A 25,067-nucleotide genomic window follows, 5' to 3' on the forward strand; every position below is an offset into this window, starting at 1 on the left:
GGTATTTAGGATGCCAAAAGTTGAAATGCTCGAACGATTTAGTACGAAATTGCACCTTTAAAACTAAAAAATAGTCGTCTATAAAGCATTTTTCACGGAAACTTGTAATCCGGTTTACAATTCAAAACAGATATTCTTCACGGCAAACTTCCTCCCCATCTTTATTTTGGCTTGAATCTCGTCCGTTTCAACTTGGACTGTACCATTATCTTTTGGTGTTGAGAATATACATTGTTATTAATTGAAATATGACAAAGCCGTTGAAGAGATTGATATGATTCTAAGCTCCCCATTTTTAATTATTAATAATGATTTATAAGTGATTTACATTAATTTATGTAATGATTTAAACGCATTACAGTTATAAAAAGGATTATCTAAAAACCACTCTCCCCCATCGTTTATCAACATCGAACATGTTACATCATATTGTACAGAACTTTCGTACGTCAGCTGGGAAAATCTATAGAGCTAACTTGCGTTAGCAGAAATAGTGGAACCCATACCTATCCATGAACCATACTGTGCAACGATATACCCCTATCGTGATTTGCGAAGTGTGGCTCAAAGGCGAAAACTTCTATCATTTAATATATAGCATAAGTTGATGCTTGATGTTGCATTTTTTCCTAAATTATCATAATAGGCTAGTTGTAGAGAAACTTTGCTTGAACTAAGTCACTAGTAATATTATAGCATCAGCCATAGATTTAATAAAATGATCTATTTCATGCTACAATAAGAGGGTTTGCTTGCTTAAATGATCCTATTATTATATACAGCAACAATCATTTTATCCATACATCGCCCATCATGCTTTTTTTCTTTAGGCCATCATCCCAGATATTCAATCTCACCATGACTGTACTGTAATAATGTCAAATAAATATGTAGAAATCAGCAATTGATTTTACCAAACAATTATTCTTTGTTAGTAAGTGGGTTCACTGGATTTTTAAATACCAGCTTGGGGAGGGGTATTGTTGCTTCTAGAAGGAGTGCTTTTTTTTTCTTCAAATTATTTACTATTGTCTCCTAGGAAGCTTGTAGAAGTCGATTACAAAAGCACATCTGGTCTTTGTTTGAGTAGGAGAAGGGAGACAATGGAAAAAATTCAAAGGGCCTGTGACTGGAAATGTCATGTGAAAGGTCAAAAATTATTTATATATACACAATTAATAAGTCCCACATCAAAACATGGGGGTTGGGGGGGGGGGAGCAGAACAATGTCAGGCTCTAACCAGTAGTATGTGATGAACCTTAACAGTGTCATTATTTCCCTCTTACATGCAGTCAGGGTGGGGTGGAGAGGGACACTGTTTGGTGCAGGCAAAATAATGAAAAGCACAAAGAAAAGTATAACAAACAAGATTTTATCATTGTTATGTTCTTTTTATTGTGTCCTGTCACAGTGAACAGCAGAAGAAGGCAAGGTATAAAGGTTTTCAGCATAAACATCAAGCTTCCTTTGGGTAGGATTTGTTCATGGGAGGGGCACAACTTTTATTATGGGGGGGGGTCTGATTGTCTCTAGCGTTGCTTTGAAAGATCACAGATGGCATCATTGACATCTTTTGTAGCGCTTTTTAAACTTTCCATTTGATAGGTCACTGGAACTCAAATTGTTGCTCTGTGTGAGAGCCTCTAGATGTAAACACATTCACTGCACTTATGTACAGTAAATACCAAAATTCCTGAATTGTTCTGAAATGGATTTTACACGATTTTGGGAAATCTATGTTTAACAATGACAACTACTAAAAACTGCATATTATAGGCTCACAGAGTAAACAATATTCACTAGCAGCATTGTTCAGAAATATACTTTCACCTTTTGTTATGATTTCATGTATTGATTCTGACAAGAATATTCAAATGAAAAAAAAAATCCAGTCCATTTAATAATATCATGTTGTTCACATGGATTTGAAATCACATTCTACTGACATCAGATGACCATTGCCTTGTTAACACAACTGCAGAGAATGAGTAATTTCTGTGAGGAAAAACCTGTACAGCTTATTAAAAAAAAGAGAAAGACAAGTCACACACTTACCTGAAGAGAAAATTTCCACAGCAAGGAACCAAGTTCATTACAATCTTCTCCATGTTGGAGAAAGACTGTTGATTAAGTGCATGAAATGTGTACCTTCTTTTGCTTTAATCGATCCCAAATGTTGCCACCGCTTGCAATAGACCAATTAGCAAAGACTATTGAGACGTGACAATTAATACTCACATCGGCAGCTGATGACCAAAATTATTGTCTTCTTGTGCTCAGCATATAGATATGGTTTGCAAGGTTCTCACATTCTGACTACACATGACCTTTGACCACCAAAAACAATAAGTCTCTTGATTCTTGAACTCAACGTGTCACAACAACGTTTTTAATATGAAATTGGTCCAAGCTTCCTTTCTTGAGATATCAAGTTTAAAAGCAAGGCATTACAAACACATCACTCATCCACCTGCATGACTACAAATTATCATTGGAACCAAAAACTGATATTTCTATCAATACAGAAAATATCTGAAGAACATTTCAACAACTGAGGCAGCTTTTAATTTAATTTTTAGGGGGAGAAAAGGATAGATGATTTGAAAGGAAACTGCACAACAAGAAAATGTAATATATTGACATGTTTACCTTCAATGTGAAAAAAGGGCAACATACTGTGCAAAATCTACACAATGATACAATATTTCAGCCATTGACTGCAAAATGAAAAGCATGTGGCTAAGCTTGAAGCCTAACTAGACCGTATGTGCTACCTTCACACTCTCACGAATAAGTCACCTGATATTGCACACCACATTAAAATGTCCTATGCTATTCTTTGTGTAGGCCTGCTGACATTTGTACCATTTGATGAACCTACTGTACAATAGCCAGTTCTGGGTTGGGGGGGGGGGGAATGGGTGGTTTATTGCTTACTCTACACACTAGTAATATCTTGAAATATACTAACACTCTCATAACTAAGAGAAACCTATATTGTATCATATACATATCATATACAGTATAGTCTACTGATCTATTAGATATATTCCCCCAGTGTAGACCTCAAGTATTGCAAAGTATTATTAAGCCACTAACAGAAACAGTAAAGAGTATGTGGCAAAGCTTCACACCAAGCAATATGGTGTGTGCTGCCTTCACACTCTCACTTATTCCAGTTGCATGACAATACCTTAGGCCAATTGCCTATCATATACAGTATAGTCTACTGATCTATTAGATATATGCCCCCAGTGTAGACCTTAGGTATTACAAAGTTTTATTAAGCCACTAACAGAAACAGTAAAGAGTATGTGGCAAAGCTTCACACCAAGCAATATGGTGTGTGCTGCCTTCACACTCTCACTTATTCCAGTTGCATGACAATACCTTAGGCCAATTGCCTATCATATACAGTATAGTCTACTGATCTATTAGATATATGCCCCCAGTGTAGATCTCAAGTATGCAAAGTATTATTAAGCCACTAACAGAAACAGTAAAGAGTATGTGGCAAAGCTTCACACCAAGCAATATGGTGTGTGCTGCCTTCACACTCTCACTTATTCCAGTTGCATGACAATACCTTAGGCCAATTGCCTATCATATACAGTATAGTCTACTGATCTATTAGATATATTCCCCCAGTGTAGACCTTAGGTATTACAAAGTATTATTAAGCCACTAACAGAAACAGTAAAGAGTATGTGGCAAAGCTTCACACCAAGCAATATGGTGTGTGCTGCCTTCACACTCTCACTTATTCCAGTTGCATGACAATACCTTAGGCCAATTGCCTATCATATACAGTATAGTCTACTGATCTATTAGATATATGCCCCCAGTGTAGACCTTAGGTATTACAAAGTATTATTAAGCCACTAACAGAAACAGTAAAGAGTATGTGGCAAAGCTTCACACCAAGCAATATGGTGTGTGCTGCCTTCACACTCTCACTTAGTTATTCCAGTTGCATGACAATACCTTAGGCCAATTGCCTATCATATACAGTATAGTCTAATGATCTATTAGATATATTCCCCCAGTGTAAACCTTAAGTATTACAATGTGGTTTGTGCTGCCTCAAAGCTCTCACTCCTTATGCAAACGACATTTGAATTTTATATTAGACTATTTATTGGATAGTCCTGCCAATAGTTGTATAATCCAATAACATTAAAGCAGCCTAGTCTTAGGGTATTTAAACTTAAGAGGAAAGGAAGGTGTTGGTGGTTGACTGCTGGCAAATAAAATAAAGCCATGATCCTCACACTGCACGAGATGGTAGGTACTATCTTCATTGTCTCAATAAAATGGGTCACATAAAAATGAAAATATTAGTTTCCTCGACTCCATAAACCCATCCAAAAGTTTATCCTCAATGTTGTTTTGTTTTTTAATATTACATCTGCACCTTGTATTTGAAGGAGTGCCATCACCTGTACTATTGTCAGGCAGTTTATGCGCTGGTAGTTGAAGCCTTCCAACCACTTTGTTGGCCTTTCAAGCTCTGGCTACTACCGGGAAATGGAGAACGACAGGACATTCTTCCACGTAGTTTTCTGCCATCCATGACAGAACTTTTCTGTCACAACTCACTTCTTCAGAAGCGGAGCGTCTACTTTGTTTCTTGATTTGCTTAGCTTTGCTCCTTGTTTACTTTCTCCTTCTCTATTCTTCTCAAGGCCAACAGTTAGTTCTACAAGAAAAACAAGCAATAAATGAACAGTGTGTAAAGATCATAATCTGTGACTTGGCTTTTAGTTTCAAAGTTTTCTTTTGTATGGGCCCAATTCAATTAGGTTGGTAGGGGTGGGGTTGTAATGATTTGCCTGAAGATTTTGTGGTACTCAACTGTGCCAACTGTGTAGTTCTCAACTGTGCCATGTGAAAAGTAAAAGTCAATATGGTGTCTCATTAATAAATGGGTTCTATTTGACCTTACCAGAGATAACAATACATTGCCCATGTTTTCATTGAAATATCCCCCCCCCCCCCCTTTGCAATCCACCTGTCCTGCTGCACCTATGGTCACAAGATACAATCCTTTTTCAAAAGTGGAGAATGGAGAGGTGGGGTGTGCGACGTCATGCATTAATTGAAAGGGATTTGAGCCCAAAATTTAAAATTATACACGCTACAATAGAGTACAGTGGTAGTCACAAGCCTCCTCCTCCTCCTGTAAATTAATCATTTAGCTCATTTGTCAAACACTTGTTGGTGGCTGTTTACACTTGAGAATTGTGCCCCTTGCCATAAAGCGAGAGATCTTGGTATTTTGTTATTAAACAGAACAATTAGTTTATCTGCAATGTGGCAGGCAGTACCACCAGAATATACAGTAGGGACTTCAGAACAACTACTAATTATCGTTAGGTAAAAAATATGTCAGCCCAACTTAAACTCTTATGATAAGCAAAGTGCTTTTTCCTGTAGGTCTATACAAACGGTCTTACAAGCCATCCCAGCCAGCATGCCCAGCTGGGGCCCAATTGGGTTTCACTCGGTTGAATTGGGCCTGGTTGGGCCAGGGCCAGCCCACTCAGTGCCCATTCGGGCACAATACAGTTTGGCCCTTCTGGTTAACATACTTCAAAACATTATTGAGATGTTCAACACATACTTGTTTTTTTGCTTTGGAAAGCTTAGGTTCTTCCTTAGGCCACCAATCCTTGACAACAGTTAATTCATTAACGTAGTGGCCCAATTGGGACAGACTCGGTTTTTGATCAGGTTGGCCCTCATGTATGGCCCACTTCGGGCCCATTCGGGAGCAAGACGGTTTCACCAGGGGCTTTCTGTGACTGCGTCGAGTGGGGGGGGGGGGTGTACGGACCCAAATTTACCGACCAAAATTGATTGTTAGCAATCTCGCTCGAGAAAATGAGGTTAGTCTGCGAAAAATATGTTAAATTGGTAAGATTGTTAGCCGAAAAAACTGACAAGAAAAGAAAAAGAAAAGAAAGAAGGTCATCAGTATATTTGATTTTACCGAGGAACTCACGAACACCCCCCACACCCCCCCCCCGTAGGTACGCCCCTGGGTTTCACTCTTTCGGCTGACCTACTTCAATGTATATATCTCATTTCCACACTGCACTATCGTTATGACAAAGCCAACTGGCAACAGATTCCCGAATTAGGCGCGTTTTTTTGCCACCAATACGTATCGCGCTCCATATGCCCTCACGTGATCATTCTACGGCAATAAAGCTAAAGAAATGACCGAGAACGCTTTCCGAAATCCGATATGATTCAACGAAATCCATCGAAATAATTCACAATTGATCATTCAATCATTCACTCGAAAGGAGTTGGTACTCGGTGAGTATTTTGGAACAATTTTTTTTTCTGTGAGGGTGTGACTCATTTGGGTGAATTTGTAGCAAGTTTTATTTCCTTGCACCCTCATCTCCGGAAGTGTAAACTTTCTGTGACGGGTTTCCTCGTTTGGAAAATACTCTAAGGGACTCACCAGAGGAATACATGCGTCATCTTAGCTTGGGACCTCCGCGACATGTGGATTATTACTATTACGAGTACCAGCTGACCTTTATTAATATACTTAATTACAGCTCTACACGCATATCTTTACCTCGGGAACTTCAACCCTTAATATCTATATTTGTTCGGACATTGCCCGCTCGTGTAATTTACTGCTCCGCGAGCTCTTGGCCTAACGATCACCTCCTGTCCGCGTCGCAGGTGATTATTGTTTATCAGCGTAGCCTAGCGTGGTTGCTGTTCATAGGATGGTAAGCCTAGGCACCCTTTAGTCTGCTACTACTTCGCGCCACCTTCTGGAAGTTCCAACCACGGCTTGGCGTAAAGATTCTCACGCCACCGATCTAAGCTTGGACTGAGCGACGGTGCAATGTGTGTATTTTCGTGTATTGGAGGACCGACCACTTTTCATTTAATTTTACTAGACGGACTGATCCAAATTATTAGATCAGAGGTTTGTTTTACAATACCCTTAATCTAGTATAAGTTATAGCATTATCAGGCAACTAGCCTAGACCTAATGGCATGTCATTTCGTGTATTACTCGCGACAGCGTATCCTTACGGTCTACATAGACTCAGACTTTTACAGTTGCAGAGCAATCGCGGTTGGTGTATTATTATAAACTTTTCATAGATAAGTCTCCTTGTTCGTTTTCATATACACCTGTCTCGTAGTGGATCAACACGCATTAATTTTCTCTTTGTAACCGATTCAACGGCATATTCTTTCGATCACTATCGTAGGCCTGAAGGACCTGTACGTAGCATAGACTTTGTAATTAGAAGAGGAGCCACTGTTGCAGACTTGCTTCTGTATACCATAGATAAGCTACGTCACTATCCTACCAACGACTGGGTCATTCTTCGCTGTGCTGCAGGCATTTAACAACCTTACGGAATTCGCCAGCAATTCTTCAGGTCACAGAGTTCTCCGTCGATCTCCAGTTACTGCTCCTTGGCTAATCTCACGTCTCCAACATTTTAAGGACGCTGTTCAACGAGAGCACCCACCCATTATTGTTGCCTTTATTTCTATTCCTACAGCCTCCTTTGTTAAGTTCCGGGAAAGTAGGCAGCTGTTTTCGCCAATACTCACTACTGAACAACTCAAGGCCTGTCAACACGATCTCGACAATCAATTGGACGCAGTCAACCTATTCATCCGTTGTTTCAATCATCAACCGCAAGACAATTTCAACATTCGTAAATATGTATTTTTCATGTTCAAACTTTTTTTACATTTTTGTAGATTAAAGGGGGCATTTATTCAAACTGTAGTTCACCTATCTGATACTTAGAGCATTGAAAATCATATCGGTAGCCCTATTTCCATATTCATAGCATGTTCAGTTACCAAGATATGACTGTTTGCAGTTTGTTATTTAATAGGAGTAGAATGGCCACACCATATTTTTCATGTCAATACCTGGCTATTACTAAAAGTATTATATTTCCCTTTGAAATATATATAATATGTTTCCACACATTCCTTACATGTGAAATAAATAATTTTGTGTAAACATCATCTAAATCCCAAGTGCTGACATAACATGTTAACATTTTAGAACGGATAGGGTTATAACTTCCATGTTTATATGACTATGAATAACAATTTAAAACACAGGAATTGCTACAAACCTAAGGAACTGATGTCATCAAATATTAGTGTTGCCGTTCTATTTGATTTCTTAGGAATTTTCCAAATGCTCATATTCTGTCGCACTCAATTTTTCCAACTGTCGCACTCTAATTTTCACATATTCTTGTAATTTGTGAGTGTCCTAAAAGTTTCGGTCAAAATTGACCTTTAATCAGTCATATTTACCACGTTTTCCTTGTCATATTGAGAAATTGTATCTCGCGATCCTTATACTCCACCATAACAAAACTTTGTATGATTTTGAATATTCTAAAAGAAATGCCTAGAACTACTGTACAACGTTCAGCTTCAATTTGGTTAATTTACGTATTAATTTTGCTATTAGGTGGGTTCACCCTGTTCACTAGCTTACATTGGCACTATGGTATGTACAATTGAAACACTCAATGCTAATCTATGGAAGCTTAAAAGTGCCATCAACATAAGAAAAACTTTGCCCCATAAATTGACATTTTTCAGTCTATTGTTTAGATAGCAAAATAAAATCTTATCAAATATCAGAAAATGTTGGATTGCTCAGTTTCTTTAACTGAGCAATTGAAAAATTTTCTGAAAAACGTTTAATTGAAAACTAATCATATCTCGTCAATTGGACATTTTTCTGCAAAATGTTTAATTGACAACTTATCATATCTCGTCAATTGGAAATGTTGCTGCGAAATGTTCAATTGTTCACTTCATTCCATCTGAGCAATTGAAATATTTTCTGCACAATGTTTAATTAACAACTTATGGTATCTCATCAACTCAACATAAACATTTTTCTGCAAAATGTTTAATTGTTCATTTCATTTCAAATTCTCAGCTGGAATGAAGTGAACAATTGAAATTGTTTCATGTGAGTGATAAATAGCCCCCCCCCCCCCCCCCCAGGAAAATAATATTAAGCGTGTTAGTAAAAAGCACTGTATTTTTTGGTAATTCACTATGTCGTCGCATATAATTTGTTGAAAAAAAAAGTTTTCCCTTTCGTTACATTAACATAGCTTTTGTAGTCAGTAGTCTATGTAGCCTTCAAGCAGATAACTATACTCAGTTGCTTACTGTGTAGTGAGGGCCAGTGGTACAGATGTATCGAAAAATAATTCCGCATAATTCCACATGGTAATGTTGATGAGTAGTACGGGGGGGGGGGGGGGGTACAAGGCAGCAGTTGGAATTTTCTGGCTCCAAAATCCATCCAGTTGGAATTTCAGCCACTACACCCCCCCCCCCCCCCATCATCAGGCCTTAGCTACGTCCCTGTGTAGAGATGGGATGGATAGCTACTGGCATGATTTTTAAAGCTTGATAACATACATAAATCACATTTTGAGTACACTTGCCCTTTAATGTGAATTTTTATGCTTAGTACTAAACCATTCCATTCTTTTTCATAGTGTCGTATCTACATTAAACGATTATACACCTTAATTCTTGCTCATCAATGTTCTTTATTCTAGAGTACATCCATCCATTTATATTTTTGTGTTTTCCAGATTTACTGTAGCAATATTTTTTATTACCTATGTCATTATCTTGTCATAAAACATAGAAGATGTTTATTCTCACCTTGCCAGAAAATGTAAAAGTTCCGCTTTCGGTCACGATTTTAAATGAGTTCATGTTTTTATTATTCCATTTGATCTAGAGGATACATACTGTTGGCCCTGAGCAACATTAGCATTGCATTTGCAATGCAAAAGTATGTGCAATATATAGCATCTTGCCCTCATCGTTAACATTTGCAGGGTTTGCCTGGACATTCTATTCTTTCTCCAAATGCCAAAATGCTCCCTCCAATTAGGATGCATATAGTTTCAGTTCTGAGAGTTTCATATTTTTTCTTTAAATTAAAATGTAATTATGGAGTTTATGAATTATTGTTTAGTTTTCATTGTTGTCTTCTTGAAAAATATATTTCAATGAATGTACACATGAATACATTTGTTTTTATTTGGATTTGTTTCTGAGGCAATTAATCTCTGCTGTACCACGACAGTACATGAACGGTTCAAGTGTTATTGATTCAACAACCTACTATAATATGTGGGACACAAGTGCAACCAAGCTATATCCAGCTCTTCTCTCGTCCTTTGGATGATAGGGGCGACTACACTTTCACGCTGAGACAAACTTATGACTTTTACAAACACTTCCTGCATGCTCCCAGGGCTGTTATTTTACGTCCCCATCCCATGGTCGTGATTGAAACTTGGCCTTCAGCCACTTTCCCCGAATGCTGAGAGGTGGTAAACCTGTAGATAACTGAACTATTTTAAGGGACACAGTGAAACAGCTGGGCTTAAAATTTGGACCACACAGTTGGCCCAGTTGGGCCCAGTGTGGGTTTCACTTGGGTCAAGCCCAATCAACTGGGCCCGAAATGGGTCCCATTTGGGCCCCATGTAGTTAGCCTGATTGGGCACAGTATAGGTTCTGTGTGGGCCAAAACGATTGGGGCCCAGAATGGGTCCCAGGTGGGCCCCATACAGCTGGCCCGGTTGGTCCCCGTATGGGATTGGTTTGGGCCCCAATCAGTCTCGCCCAACTGGGACCAGTTTGGGCCACTCGTGGGCCCCAAACTGTTTGGCCCAATTGGGTCCTGTGTGGAACGGAATGACAAATCTGAATGGGCCCCAATTGGGAAGCCCAATTGGGGCCCACTTGGCAGCCCGAGTGAAACCCAATTGGGCCCCAACTGGGCATGCTGGCTGGGATAAAGACTGAAAACTGACCTGGCACATGGAACTAGGCTTAGCCTAGTCAGAGCCTAGAGTTTACTAGGATGGATGCACTCATTTTGTGCATGCATCAAAATGGCATTGGCCCTATATGCCAGATATTCAAATATGGACACCTTTGGTCAATTTACCTCAGCTCTAGACATCAGTCACCGTGATTGTTCATTGATAATAACTGAGAACAATTGGAAAGTACCGGATTTTAAGTGAATACTGATTTTAATTAGGCTCCAACTTGGCTAGGTCACGGCTAGTAAGACCCGGCCTAGCCTCGTAAGTTTAGATAAGTTATATTTTTGTTAAACTTGTAATAAACTAATAATAGTAGAAAAGAAAGCATCAGGAGGGACAGTCAAATACACATCAATGACCCTATGGCAGAGAAAAAAACCTGAAGGCACAAAAGATCAGAACCGATTATAATGCTTAAAGTATTTACTTGTCCAAACATTGTTTAACTCATTCACACTACTTGTAGTTCTAGACTAAGCTTGTACTGTAGTTCTTGCAATACAACTACAAGTAGGCCTCGGCTAGTGTTCTCAGTAGTATAACTATTAGTATTAGGCTAGGCCTATGCTATAATACACAAAAAATACTGTGATGCGCATGGCTACAAATTTCGCGGATGCAAAACATAAACAAAGGCATAGAACCTAGCCTATATCTAAGCTTCCTTAGCATTTGAATCTTTTAGGCCTAACATTTTAGATAATCTTTACTAACGTTTCGACTACGCTTCGCCTAGTATTAATTAGTAAGTTTGTCAAACCTGAAACGAAACAAGGATTGGAGTGATGTGATTGTGATACAGGGCAAGCCTAGGCCACAGGCACTCGTAACGCTATGTAGGTGTATAGAATATAATCTCCGTGTTTATATACTATACACCTACATAACGTTACGAGTGCCTGTGGCCTAGGCTAGATAGCGTAGCATAGTTCTAACTAGAAGTTCTAGGCTACATAGCGTAGTACTCACCTCTTCAATCAAAGTCTTTTCTGTACCATTCTACTTGATCAAAGGGCCAAGACACAAATAAGGGCATTTAATTCCAATTTTAACTTGATAGCGACCAAATCTTTAGACCAAGGCAAAGTGTTTACAACGCTGTAGTGCATCAGATTCACGATCGCCGGGTTTCGCTGGTCGCGCCGCAACTGAATACGCGGGTTTTTCTTCTAGGGAGGGTGCACGCTGAGAGATCGGTACAATTTGAACGTTCAGATCAGAATTTAACATCTCAAACTGACCTATTTTGATGAATACTGCATCAAATTGGTTAATTCGACCACTAAATATGGTATAAATGATCCAGCTAAGGCTCTTAAAATATTTAAACAATCATCAAACGTAAAAATTATGTTTAATTTGCGTGCATGGCTAAGGTGAATCACGCTACTTGCGAGGGAAATAGTTACGTAATATACAAGCTCACTTTCCAAACTAATAACCTGGAATGGTGCAGAAACGGCCAGTGTCCATCAGTGAACGTCCGTGCTACTAAAGGGCGGATTCTCACATGTGAACTTTGCATGATAATCATAATAGAAAGCAAATGAGACTTGTCATTCAAGTATAGTTTTTCTTCAAGTGGGCCTTCTTCGTTTCCTTTGATAATATTATTGAACATATTTTTTACATGACATATTGTTCTATTATTAGATATTGACAACGCATTGTACATTCCATACAAACAATACAAAATGTATTTAACCGTCCCCTCAAAAATATATTTTCTAAAGTTGAGATTGGTATGGTATTAGTGGTATTTATAATGAGTTCACAATGCGGTGTCAATATCCAACTTCCAGAAAAGATTCTTCTGAATGTTTGAATATTCCAGGTACTACGCCATGTCCTGTTTGCGAAACCGTTAGCACAGTACACTCCATCACGTTTACAGAATATATGTCAGCTTCTTCCCAATCTCAAAACTCGTTTTTACTTCACAATTAAGAGAAAACAGAGACAGTGTATTTCTTAGGTATGTTGTAGTTTATTGTGAATTTCATTTGTAACACCTTTTGAATTGCAGAAGACAATAGACAATATCTCGTCTGCGGATTTTTTTCCCCAAACAGGTTTGCAATTACGGGGTTTTCAGCCAATCAGAGTGCTCGTGACGTCAGCATCAATAAGGACCCATCATTTGGAAGTTGGAAGACATACACGGGGGGTATGAATGAGTTCATTGACGTCACTGAAACATGGTGCTAAAGCTGAACAGATTAAGGTTTGTTGTTGATTGACTTTTCACACTTCTAGTTAAGTCTAGTTACGGGGTTTCCTTCCAAATGCCCTTACTTTACTTTTAATGCTTTGATCACATGTTGACCTTACTTATGATACATACGCTACATTCTATTGGGTTGGTGTTTACGTTATCCAAGATTCGTGAGCCGTTCTATTGCAATAGGAATTCGTTTCGTGGAATGGGTACACTAAAATCAACTTCACGACGCAAGTCCACGAGTCTTGAATGAATATACGCAAAACATGACAGCGGCAATTGGTACAATACGTGAGTTCGTTACAACGAATGGATGCATACATTTTGGTAACCTCGGAATGAAGGTTTCTATGGTGATGAGGTAACTTTTCCGACCAATCATGAGCGTGTATTTACACATAATTACAAACCTGTTTGGGGAAAAAGTTCGCAGCCCGGTTCTTAGACAAACATTCTGCGTCTATAAACCAGTGAAAGTAAAATACGAAGCAGAGGAAATATCGATTGCCACGATTCTAATTCAAATCCTACTTATTAACAAACTATCCGGTTTTTCTTTTTAAAAGAAGGCATTTAACAGTGCATTGTCCTATGCACCTCTTTCGTGTTGTATGCTGTTGCTGCATCAAAGTCCTTTATTTAAATAGGATCATCTGGTGGCTGATGATAAAAACTGTTTTGAATCGTTATGTCAAAACTAAACCCTAGTAGCATTTACTATCAAGAAGGTATGTTTAGTAATGTATGATTCCATCAGGGCGATTGAGCCGGAAATATCTTTGTTTCGCTATATAATATATCAATCATATTTGTGTAAAACAGTCGCACTTTGATGATTTCTTTTTGAACTCCAGCGGAAACCACAGACCATCACCAGTTGTAATAAACTTTACTAGAGTAAGGCAATGTTTAGCCAGGAATAACGGAGTACATTTAATAGACCGTGTAAACATATTTAGGGACACTATTGGTTAGAAGGTTGTTGTACATTGTGTTCGATCGGGATATCTCTTTATACGGAACTGTATTAGGAACGCTGGCAGAAGGAAAAAGACTGACCTGAAAGCCAGATTTTTCCAAAATAGCAAATGTGCCCTACTGGCAAATAAAATATGCCCCTTTGATGAAGAACTGTCTTTTGGATATCTTAAGCCTTTGTTGATTTAATATTTAAGTTTAATTATTTATTTTTTAGTCTGTACATGCTTTTTTAAACTGGAATCTCATATCTTTTTGTAGCACGGTTAAAAATAAACAATCTCAATAAATAAAAAAATCAATGTTGCAGCTCATTCTAATAGGATATTATTCTATACTTGATGATGCCAAATCCTACTTCTGTGTCCAGAGTTTTGAGGCTATTGATGCATGCCTTGCTGAGCTACAAAGGAGATTCACTGGAATTACTGCAGGGTCATATCCAATACTAACCCATATGGAGGAAATTATTCTATATGCAGCAAATGGCATAGCTTTAAGATATTAGATCAGCTTGTGAAAACATACACCAGTGACATTGATTTTCCGCAGTTGGATGCACAACTTAGGTTGTTAAGGGGTATGATTCTTCAGCAATTTCGTGATGTGAAAAGCCCAAAAGTCCAGCCCTAATTCAGAACTTGCAAATCTCATTCATATATATTTTTTGGATTCAGCTGAAAGATCGTTCTCCACACAGCGTCTTCTAAAGAATTATCTGAGCAGCACAATGTCACAAAACAGATACAACAGTCTGATGTTAGTAAATGTACACATAGTAAGACCGACTGATGACTTGGATTTAATAAAGGTTGCTAAAGACTTTTGTTCAAGGAATGAACACAGGAGGACTTTGTTGGAAAGTTATAAATCATAGATGGACAGAAGTACAGATGTAGGTTGATAGAGTCATTTGCACCATAATAGTATTGATAACATACTAACACATCATATATATTTAAGTGATATGGCCGGTGTGTATCGGTTTATAGCATGACGATTGGTGGTTGTGGTATAAGAAAATGCCCCTCTGATGTTGATACAACATGTACCCCCCCCCCCCACACGTTTTGGAAGCTTCTTCACCCCCTGTGCAAGTTGCAAAGGTAAATTGCACTTCAAACATGCTTTGATCTGAAACTTTAAAGGTGAATTCAATAATATACAGTTCATATCTAGCTTCGAGATTGACTCTTAGTGAAAAATGATGAAAGAAGCGTCACAGCTACGTGGAATGTATCCACAATCCCAGGCAAAGGTTGTATGAAATGTTTAGTACAGAATTTATTAATATAAACATTAATTACTGTTGATACTGGCAAGATAAAATGGAACCTAGATGAAGAGTGGGAATACAGAGTCGTTATAGTTGCATTACAAATAAAGAAATACGTCGATATTTTTCTTTAGAAATACAATCTGGGCTAATAGCATTGTTTATTTCCCGACAGTCTGAAACATATCAAAGTTCGATTTCTGCCTAAAGATATCCTGTAAACAGAATATTCCAGATCTTCTACTTAAAACTTTAAAGATCAATATCTGACATATTGTAATAGCTGTTGGAACATACCCTACACTCACATTTTGTTGAACTATACCGTATGAACACTAACAAGTATCCACAATGTCATACTTTTAACGTTAATTACAATATATAGGACACACTTACAGCTGTTGCTAACGCTGACTTTAACACATTTGTCAGGACAGGTGACTTGCTGATTCGGTTCCACATCACTTTCGAACGAGTCACAGACAGTGTTGTAGATCGCATCGTGATCCCTAGTCATCGTTGGCGATGTGTGTTATTTCCTAAGCGTAAGGGGATATTTCCTCGATTTGCATACTTACGTAATCGATACACACCTACGTAATCGATGCATACTTACGCATTATGTGAGGTACATACGCTTCATTGCTGACATAATATTATTAAAAAAATCCCAATTTATAACATATAAACATAGACATACAACAAATGTTACGCCTGAACCGTGAAAGTTGAAATTTCTCCAACATTACGACAAGGGCAGTAAAATACTAAAAACCGTTTTCTTGTATATTAGTACCTTATTGTTGCAGCAAATTAGACAACGTGAGACGTTCAAATTGTCGAAGGAATAGTACCTTGTAAAAGCGTGCTAAATTAGCCTACTTCAAGAATCCTGGTTTATCGCTTGATCAGGGTTGGCATTTTCCTGGGAAAAAACCTGTTTTTCCCACTAAGCGGTAAAAACCAGGTAAAAACCGGGAAAACTGGTATATACCGGTAAAAACCGCCTCCGTCTCGAAAACTATTATTACTTGTCCGTAATATGCAGGGTTATATCAGTAGGCACGATATTGTTTCATGACAGGCATATGTTATTGAATATGGGAGTTTCTTAGCTTCATTTTGAGCTATTTTATCACAACCTAATTCTACTTTTTGTGGAAGAGTATTTTTCATATTGCACATGTATAGTTATTCTGTAACGATCTGTTTAGCAGTATGCATTGCCTATTGCCCAAACCATTATAGGTCTACACTGGGAAAATCACCCCTCCTAAAGTCTTCAGGCCTATCATGTGCTCAGACAGTTCATTCAATTAATACAGTAGGCAACAGTCTATTGAGGTGAACTTCAATCCAGGGGGCTCAGTAGAAACTGCTTTGAAACTATGTAAGGCACATGGGCCCAATTAAAGTATTAAACGCACAATGACCCTATCGAGCCATTCACACAACCCAACTGTTTACCTTGATGCAAACATGGTCCAATTATTATACAACTTCATGCATGAGGGATTAAACACTTTGAGGTGGACAGGTGAGGTGATACTGGGCACTGGCATTAGAGTTCTGGGAATTATGTGTTTAAACGCTAGTTATTTACTTTGGAGGCCCAGCTAATATTCACTTTGCAAAATTGTTATGCAGAGCTTGACAGGTTGAACACTATACAGGTATTTTTTAGTTTCATGTAACTTTTATTTAAAGACACAAGAACATGTTCATAGTTCATACTGTAGTTTGCAAGAATTTAACAGAGTACACTCTATGTAGTTTTCATTGTTACTTGAGAGATCCACTTGGCGAGCGAGTTGTCAAAGTAACACTGGGAATATGTTTGCTCACTTTCCATGTTTTTGTGATGGTGTTGCATTATATATATATGTAACAAGACTATGTGACATGTATAATATGACGAACCATAGCCCTATGAGGCACCAACAGTTTGATACTTGCCCATCCTCTAGATTATGGAATTATGCATCTCGATAGGGAAAAAAAGTTGGTTGATTTGAGCATCCAATATATTATTTATTTGAATTATTTATAATAGTCTAATGGGTAAATACACAAAGTTATAGAAACGTGGCTGTTTTTTGGATGTAACCTAACTCCCTACCATAAGATGCCATTTTCTTGTAGTTTCTATGCTTCTCCACAAGTTCCACATGAATTTTGAGGAGTTCTATATAATTTGAGGTTTTTCCCAGTTTTTCCCACTTATAGGTGGGAAAAACCTCCCGGTAAAAACCGGTAAAAACCTGATTTTTACCGGGCGTAACCCTGCGCTTGATGGACGTGAATTTTCGACCGATAAATCTGGATTTATCGGTCGAAACAATAAGTTGTTTGATCAATGAACCTCGAATATCTTTCGACAAACTTGGATTATCAATATGCCACGTTTGATACCGATAATTCAAGTTTTTCGCGTCAAAATACTGTTTATATATATATATATATATATATATATATATATATATATATATATATATATATATATATATATATATATATATATATATATATATATATATATATATATACATATATATAGGAATAACGGAAAAACTGTTTGCCTCTATATATATATATATATATATATATATATATATATATATATATATAAGTAAATGCCTTGGTAAGTACAGCTGTTACTCGGAGTTTCACTCCCTTAGGGTGGCGATCGTCAGACAACTGAACAAATACTCTCTGCGCGGATATATTCTATGGGGAACACGAACCCTATTTCTTACGTGCACGGTTCATTGGTTTGAGCCTATTGTGGCGACACTTGGAGATGAATTCAGATCTCTTATTGAGTAAATGCGGGTTTTTGGACAGGAGGATACAAAGCTTTTCATCAATACAGAGGTTACATTGACCGGATCTACGCATGCTGGTATTGGAATGCTTAAGTACGCTCCACTCAATAACGAAGGGGGCACCCTAAAAAAAAACACCCAAAAAAACCCGCATTTACTCAATAAGAGATCTGAATTCATCTCCAAGTGTCGCCACAATAGGCTCAAACCAATGAACCGTGCACGTAAGAAATAGGGTTCGTGTTCCCCATAGAATATATCCGCGCAGAGAGTATTTGTTCAGTTGTCTGACGAACGCCACCCTAAGGGCGTGAAACTCCGAGTAACAGCTGTACTTACCAAGGCATTTACTTATATGTTTAGGCTCTGCTTTTATAGCATAGAGCACTCTTCTTGCAGTCCTGATCCTTCCTTGTTATATACATATATATATATATATATATATATATATATATATATATATATATATATATATATATATATATATATATATAAATTTATTTATTTATTTCAGTCATTGATGAATATTGCGCAAATAGTTGTTTAATATACAGAATAATATTGTCCTTGGTTGACCCCTGTGCGCCCCTTCGTGTGCAAAGTTATCAGAGGTCATTTTTTTTATTTAATAAGTACAGTTAGGATGGTCGTACAGACTTGTCGTGTTGCTTTTTGGAATCAGTGTGTCAAACTTCATCTGACCGTGAGGTCAAAAGGTCAAAGGTTAAATTTTGAAAAAATATGCTCATGTTAGGAGATACGGGGCAAAACAAAGAAAAGTTTGTCAATATTTTGATATATGAAAAAGCTCTGTGTGCTATATATATAGGAAACCAACTCCCGCTTCAATCGGACACCCGGTTCTCAAGTTATGAGGGGCTGAATCGATAAAACACGGCAGTGTAGCTGTCAGCGTACTCACTATCACATATATATTTTGATCGGAAGGTAGCTTTGACATCCGATTATAGCCACAACAAATCAAATAACCAAAAAAAAACTGATAAGGGTCATCGGAGGTCAACCTGAGGTCAAAGGTCACCTAGATGCGGATCGACTTATGGATTACAATAGCTTAACTCCCAACCTTGACGGACATTTTGTTCTCAAGTAATTGCAAAATAACTATTTTGTGACCCATAATTGACCTTTGATCACATAACCGTTATGTTTGGAAACGATCCCTCACCCCATTAACAACTACTCCTGATATATTAACCATGTAGGACCCTGTCAGTGGGAGTTTCACAAGTTATTGCACAGAAACAACACATTTTGACCTATAATTGACCTTTGGTGACCTTGGATCACTTCACGATTATCTTGGAAAACGAACCCCTACTTCATTCACAACTTGTCCCAATTTATCAGCCATGTCAGACTTCGTGACTAGAAGTTGTTGCAAAAATTTGCATAAGTTGGCAGTTTTTTGCACATAAGCAACCTTGAATGACCTTCGATGACCTAATGGGTTTTTTTTTTAAATAGTCCCCTCGATGATGTGAAACCTCTACTAAAATGTGTATGTGCTCTAAAATACACACACGTTATTGCTACTAAGACATCAAACCAACCTTTGGCCCCTCATAACTTGAGAACCGGGTGTCCAATTGAAGCGGAAGTTGGTTTCCTCTATAGAGCACAAAGAGTCTTATCACATTTCAAAATAACGACACCCATGTCGGACCCTGTCAATGGAAGTTATTGCTGTTTTCAATATATTGGTTTTTGGCATCTAACTGACCTTTGGTGACCTTTGCGGGCACCAAAACAATCGGGATCTTCCTCTTACTATGGGCTATCCACCCACCAAGTTTGATCATGATACGTCATTTCCTTATTGAGATATCGTGTACACAAACCAAGCGTCACATACACACACGCACCCACACGCACCCATACACGCATACACCCACATAAACACCCTCACACACGCCAAGTTGAATGCATAGGTTCCTTGCTTCGCAAAACTAATGAATGAAAACTACATGGTTATTCAATCCGTTGGACATTCGTTGACAAAATCACAGGTCACTCCCCACAAAATGGCTAATTATGTGACAGAGATAGTGATCTCGACTGAACTGTTCCTAAGGCCACCGAAATCCAAAGAGATAGCTTGGCATGCATGAACCAGTTGTGCTGAGCCTCAGTACGCCGATTCAAATAGCGATTTAAACAGGCTTAACCTTTTCACCCTGTGTTTCTATGGATTACTCCAGAACTGTTTTCCATCTGTGCAAACTCTGAGCAATGTGATCATCATGAGAACAAACAATAAAAAAATTCGCAAATTTGGTATTTTCTTTACTTCAAATTGATAGATGAACTGTACAGTTGAGTTAGCTGCTTTGCAAGGTTTTTAATTATTCTACGTTGGACGTCAAATGACCTTTTAGAAAGTAGCCTCAATACCCCGGGCACATTTCAACACTGCACTCACCTCACGTGACCTTTCCCCCTCACCCCCCCAAAAAAGGATAGTTCTAACACGCTAGTACCCATGTCGTGGTGCTCACTATTGAGAAATGAGATTGTACTTGGTGAGTAAGTTTTCTTACAAGGGTTAACTATCGTGGCAACTGGTGACATCAAATGAATCTCGAATCTCGAAAAGGTATGTTTTATTGCTACCATGGAGTACAAGGTTGACTAGTTAAAGGGTATTTTTTTCTTTGCCGACAAGTATAGCTAGAATTCTTTCAAATGGGGAGGGGGGAGATATTTTAGGTGGGGAGATATAGTATCTAATATCCCCCCCCCAATATTTGGAGGGATAGTTCTTTTTAGCATATTTTTTATGATATCGCTAGTAATTTCAAAATAGAAAATGCTTAGATGCAACTTACCAAGCCTGGGAAGTGCCATTTCCAGCGATCTGGGAGGCATTTTCGGCCAAAATTTTCTTTGGCGCTTCGCGCCAACCTATGGTGGCGCCACGCTTAGATAGTTTGCCTACAAGCTTCGCCCCTCCCTGGCAAGTCCCTCGCATGGCGCCTGTCTAACCGTGTCACAATTTGTTACTATATATAACCGAAAGTATAGTTTTTACTTTTTTTTTCGAAATGATTACCTAGACGGACCGCATCCGTAATGAAATTTGGTTTGCCGATGAAAAAGGAAAATAGGGCTTTATATATATATATATATATATATATATATATATATATATATATATATATATATATATATATATATATATATATATTAGGTGGGAATATACGGTATATCTAATAGTAACTATTGTTCCCCCCCCCCCCCAATATTTGGTGGCATGATTTTTGTGTGTGGCTATAAATAGAAAATAATGCGTGAGATTATTTATCCAAATCATATTTTGCGGTGGCTAAAACTTCATCCAACACATGCTGCATGAGGTAAATGACTCTTCGCGGTCGTTTCTGTGACCACTGACCGTATAGCATGTTGTCACTCATGATTATTATCATAATGTCTGTACATCTCTTGTGTATGAGCGTAAGTACGTACAATCATATATATGATCCACATCGATATGGGTTCACTGGGTTTCCATTTGGCCTGTTTCCTAAAAGATTTCTAACCGCAGGCCCGTAGCCAAGGGGGGGGGGTATAATTTTATAGTAGCTGTTATAAGAGGTTTGATATATGTACACCAAGATATTAACTGTGTCTGAATTTTTGAAAATTCCTTGACCAACATTCTACATCATACTTCCCTCTACTCGTGCAATTTTGACCGGTCTGTGAGGGGTTGAAGGTGGTATTTCAATATTGGTTGTCCATAGATGAATTTTTGTGCAACATTACGGGTATGTTTTGAAGTGAATTTATAATTCAAATTCTGAACAAATAATGGGCTTAAAACCTTGAAAAGTGGGGCTGACGGGTATTGTGGGACGTTACGTAGAATAACCTACAAAAGCAATGATCCACAGGAGATGCGATGAGGTCGAACATGAAGTGTGACTGGTGACAATCTTGAAAAAAGTTATGAAAAAAAAAAACTATTGGGAAAAACTTGGTTCTCAGGCAAAAGTGTACATCTGGTTGGTCATTTTCAAGCCCGAGAAGTGCCATTTCCGGTGATCTGGGGGGGGGGGGGGCTATCAAACCAAAAAATTTCTTGTACGCTGCGCGCCAACCGATGGTGGCGCTCCGCTTTGATAGTAATTCGCCTGCAACCAAGCAAATGTCCCCCCCCCCCCTTCCAATATTTGAAACAAATCGCCGCCCCTGGGACAACAGATTAATCATACAGTATATTACGTTTTAACTCTCTAAGGGCTTACATCAATAAACGCCTCTCATTCGAAAACAAATTAAACAAAACACATTTTCTCAGTCATCACCCTCCTCCAGCAGTCTTCCTAGGCTGATGTTTTACTGGTTACTCATAATAATCATAATCCGATGTCAGCTCTGCTATTGCTGCTAATATTCAGTGATAACATTTGCAATAAATTTACATGTTGTACTCTCTCCGACGCCCACCTCCGTCCGAACCTTTATCGAGGTGTTACTCTGCGGAGTAGCATCATAAATCAATAAATCATTATATGTTAACTAAGACTAGTTATGAAAGTCGAAGAGTTGACAGAAGACTATATAGAAAGATCGTTAATGTACGAATATAAAATGGTTATCATGAACAGAGGCGATGGAATCGGGGGAGGGGGTGCAAGAAGGAGGTGCAGTTCCATGTGACCTAAATAAAGTACCTGAATAGAGCAGCTCCTTATCACCAATGAAAAGTGGCTCTTTTGTTTTGTTTGTGAAATTACCCATTGTAGTAAATTGATCATAAATTACAAAGACATTGTAATTAAACAGTGCCCTTTTGGGTAAGAAACAAAACCCTATTGAAATTTTGGAATCTATGGTACAGAATGTACAGCACAGGTGGTCTATTATGTCGGATCGTTTTTAAATGAACTTTGCGGATTTCGCTCCGAGACGTTTGTGAACCCCACCCCTCGCACCCCAGTCCGAAGCTCATCCCACCGCCTCTGTGCAAGACCACAAGTTGAACTACGGATAAACAGTATGTACGCCAGTCATATCGAAGACATATGTACTAGTTAAAAATCTAACTAAAGAAGAAAGCTTGGAGGATAACGACCATCATCGAGAAAAAGACTACGACTGGATTTGTAGCGATGTTCAAAGCGCTGTTACAGAGATCCCCACTGCAAGTACAAGCATAAACGTCGTTAACGCTAAGACCACCGGCTTCTAAAGCTTTAATTTGCTCCTCTAGTTCTGGATTTTGGGCGGCCAGTTGTGCTTCGTCCAGGCACCCGTCAGCTCCTGCAGAGCAAGTTGCCAAGGTGAAGTCAACGTCAAAATAGCCTTGATCTGAAAGATGAACGCAATTGTTAATATTAAAAATCGGCAAAGCGAAATGTATTTTGTCTTGCTATATTGTGACTTGTATTGCCATAACATACCTTATTCACTAGGGGAAGAGGGGGGGCGGGTATACGTATATATATATATATGAGGGGGTTGGTGTGGTGTGGTGGGGTGGGGTGGGAACCACTTTAAAGGTGGGCTTAAGTGGTTCTATTAGACTTAGAGTGAGAATATGATTTGCCTTTAGTTGAAACAGGAACTGTGTTAGATCGGAGGGGACAGTGGGTGGGGGTTTACTATCTTAAATCGCAGGTACGAATTTCTCTTGCTTCTTTCGTAGCCTGTAAATGAGAAGTGATCTAACCAATGCGTCAACCATTAATACACTAAATATAATTAGTATTTAAGAGCTAAACCACACTAACCTCTCTCCATCTCAACCGTCTCCGCGTTGGAGCACAGCTGGATGTCGAAGATGGTCATCGCTTTCTTTGAGACTTACTAAGAAAAGAAAGTCTTTTCCACTGTAGTCTAACATTTGTGAGCTACAGCTTTCAATGAAGAGCTTATTTCTTTTACGGGATGCATGGTTTATGATTAATGGTAGAAGGAAATCAAATGTATACTAACAACTGTAGGAGGCGGTAACCAAACCACATTTGCCTGGGCACGATACTTCTGACTGTGGTTGGTTACCTTCAGCAAAGACGTTGCAAACAGCGTCATAGGTGGAATCATGACTACCGCATACAAATGAGGAACTTTCATAGCATCGCGATCCATCTACTGAAGATGAGACAAGAGAACAAAGGATATGTAAAAATTGTTTAATGATTGAAACAAGAAGAAAATGGATAAGTTACTATTGTTTTGTAATTGAAACAAGAAATCAAAGGATATGCTACTATTGTTTAGTGAATGAAACAAGTAAAAAAGAACAGAGAGCCAACATGCTTTGTTAATTCCTACAAAGCAAAGGTACATAGTATATACATATATGTTTATATATATATATATATATATGTGTGTGTGTGTGCGTGTGTGTGTGTGTGTGTGTGCACTTGTTTTGTATTCTGACCGAGGACTTGAACAAAAGAATTCCAGGTCCTCGGATGTGAATTCTAAAGATTCACCACGTTCTCGAAAGAATTCTATTGTTATGGGATATTATTAAGGTTAGGGTACGTGGATTTGGACAATGGAAATAACAATGGGGTCCTCGGTCTGAATGTAAAACACACCTGCGTGTGTGTGTATGTTTATATATATATATATATATATATATATATATATATATATATATATATACCTCGGTAATGTATGATGTCATCAGGGCAAATGAGCTGAAAATGTCTTTGTTTCGCTCTATAATATATCAATCATATTTGTTAAAGAGAGTCGCAATTTGATGATTTATTTTGTAAACTATAGAACATTACATTGACATCTAACCAAACATTTCAACTGTATCAGGTTTCAAGGATACATCAGCAACAATAATGCGACAGTCTAAGTAAAGATTCTGAAGAAT

General features: G+C 38.2%; 1 protein-coding gene and 1 long non-coding RNA gene across 5 annotated transcripts in view; one reads left to right on the top strand and one right to left on the bottom strand.

Annotated features, from left to right (window-relative positions):
• Positions 1-25,067, bottom strand: part of LOC139961535 (uncharacterized) — a 71,809-nt gene that overhangs the window by 38,252 nt on the left and 8,490 nt on the right. For 2 of the 4 annotated variants that reach the window (XM_071960776.1, XM_071960774.1), the window contains exons 5-6: positions 24,167-24,322; positions 21,503-23,539 (exon numbers count right to left, since the gene is read on the bottom strand). In XM_071960776.1, the coding sequence (XP_071816877.1) occupies positions 23,271-23,539; positions 24,167-24,322 (425 nt within the window). In that variant the 3' untranslated portion in view covers positions 21,503-23,270. Of the gene's footprint in view, positions 1-21,502; positions 23,540-24,166; positions 24,323-25,067 lie in introns of those variants that run through there. The other 2 variants (XR_011790909.1, XM_071960777.1) reach the window with 2 other exon arrangements.
• LOC139961878 (uncharacterized) lies at positions 6,880-10,080 on the top strand. Its single transcript, XR_011791061.1, has 2 exons — positions 6,880-6,959; positions 7,552-10,080. It is a non-coding gene; the product is annotated as an uncharacterized lncRNA (long non-coding RNA).

Source organism: Apostichopus japonicus, chromosome 20 (genome assembly GCF_037975245.1).
Source record: "Apostichopus japonicus isolate 1M-3 chromosome 20, ASM3797524v1, whole genome shotgun sequence".
NCBI classification, from domain to species: Eukaryota; Metazoa; Echinodermata; class Holothuroidea; order Aspidochirotida; family Stichopodidae; genus Apostichopus; species Apostichopus japonicus.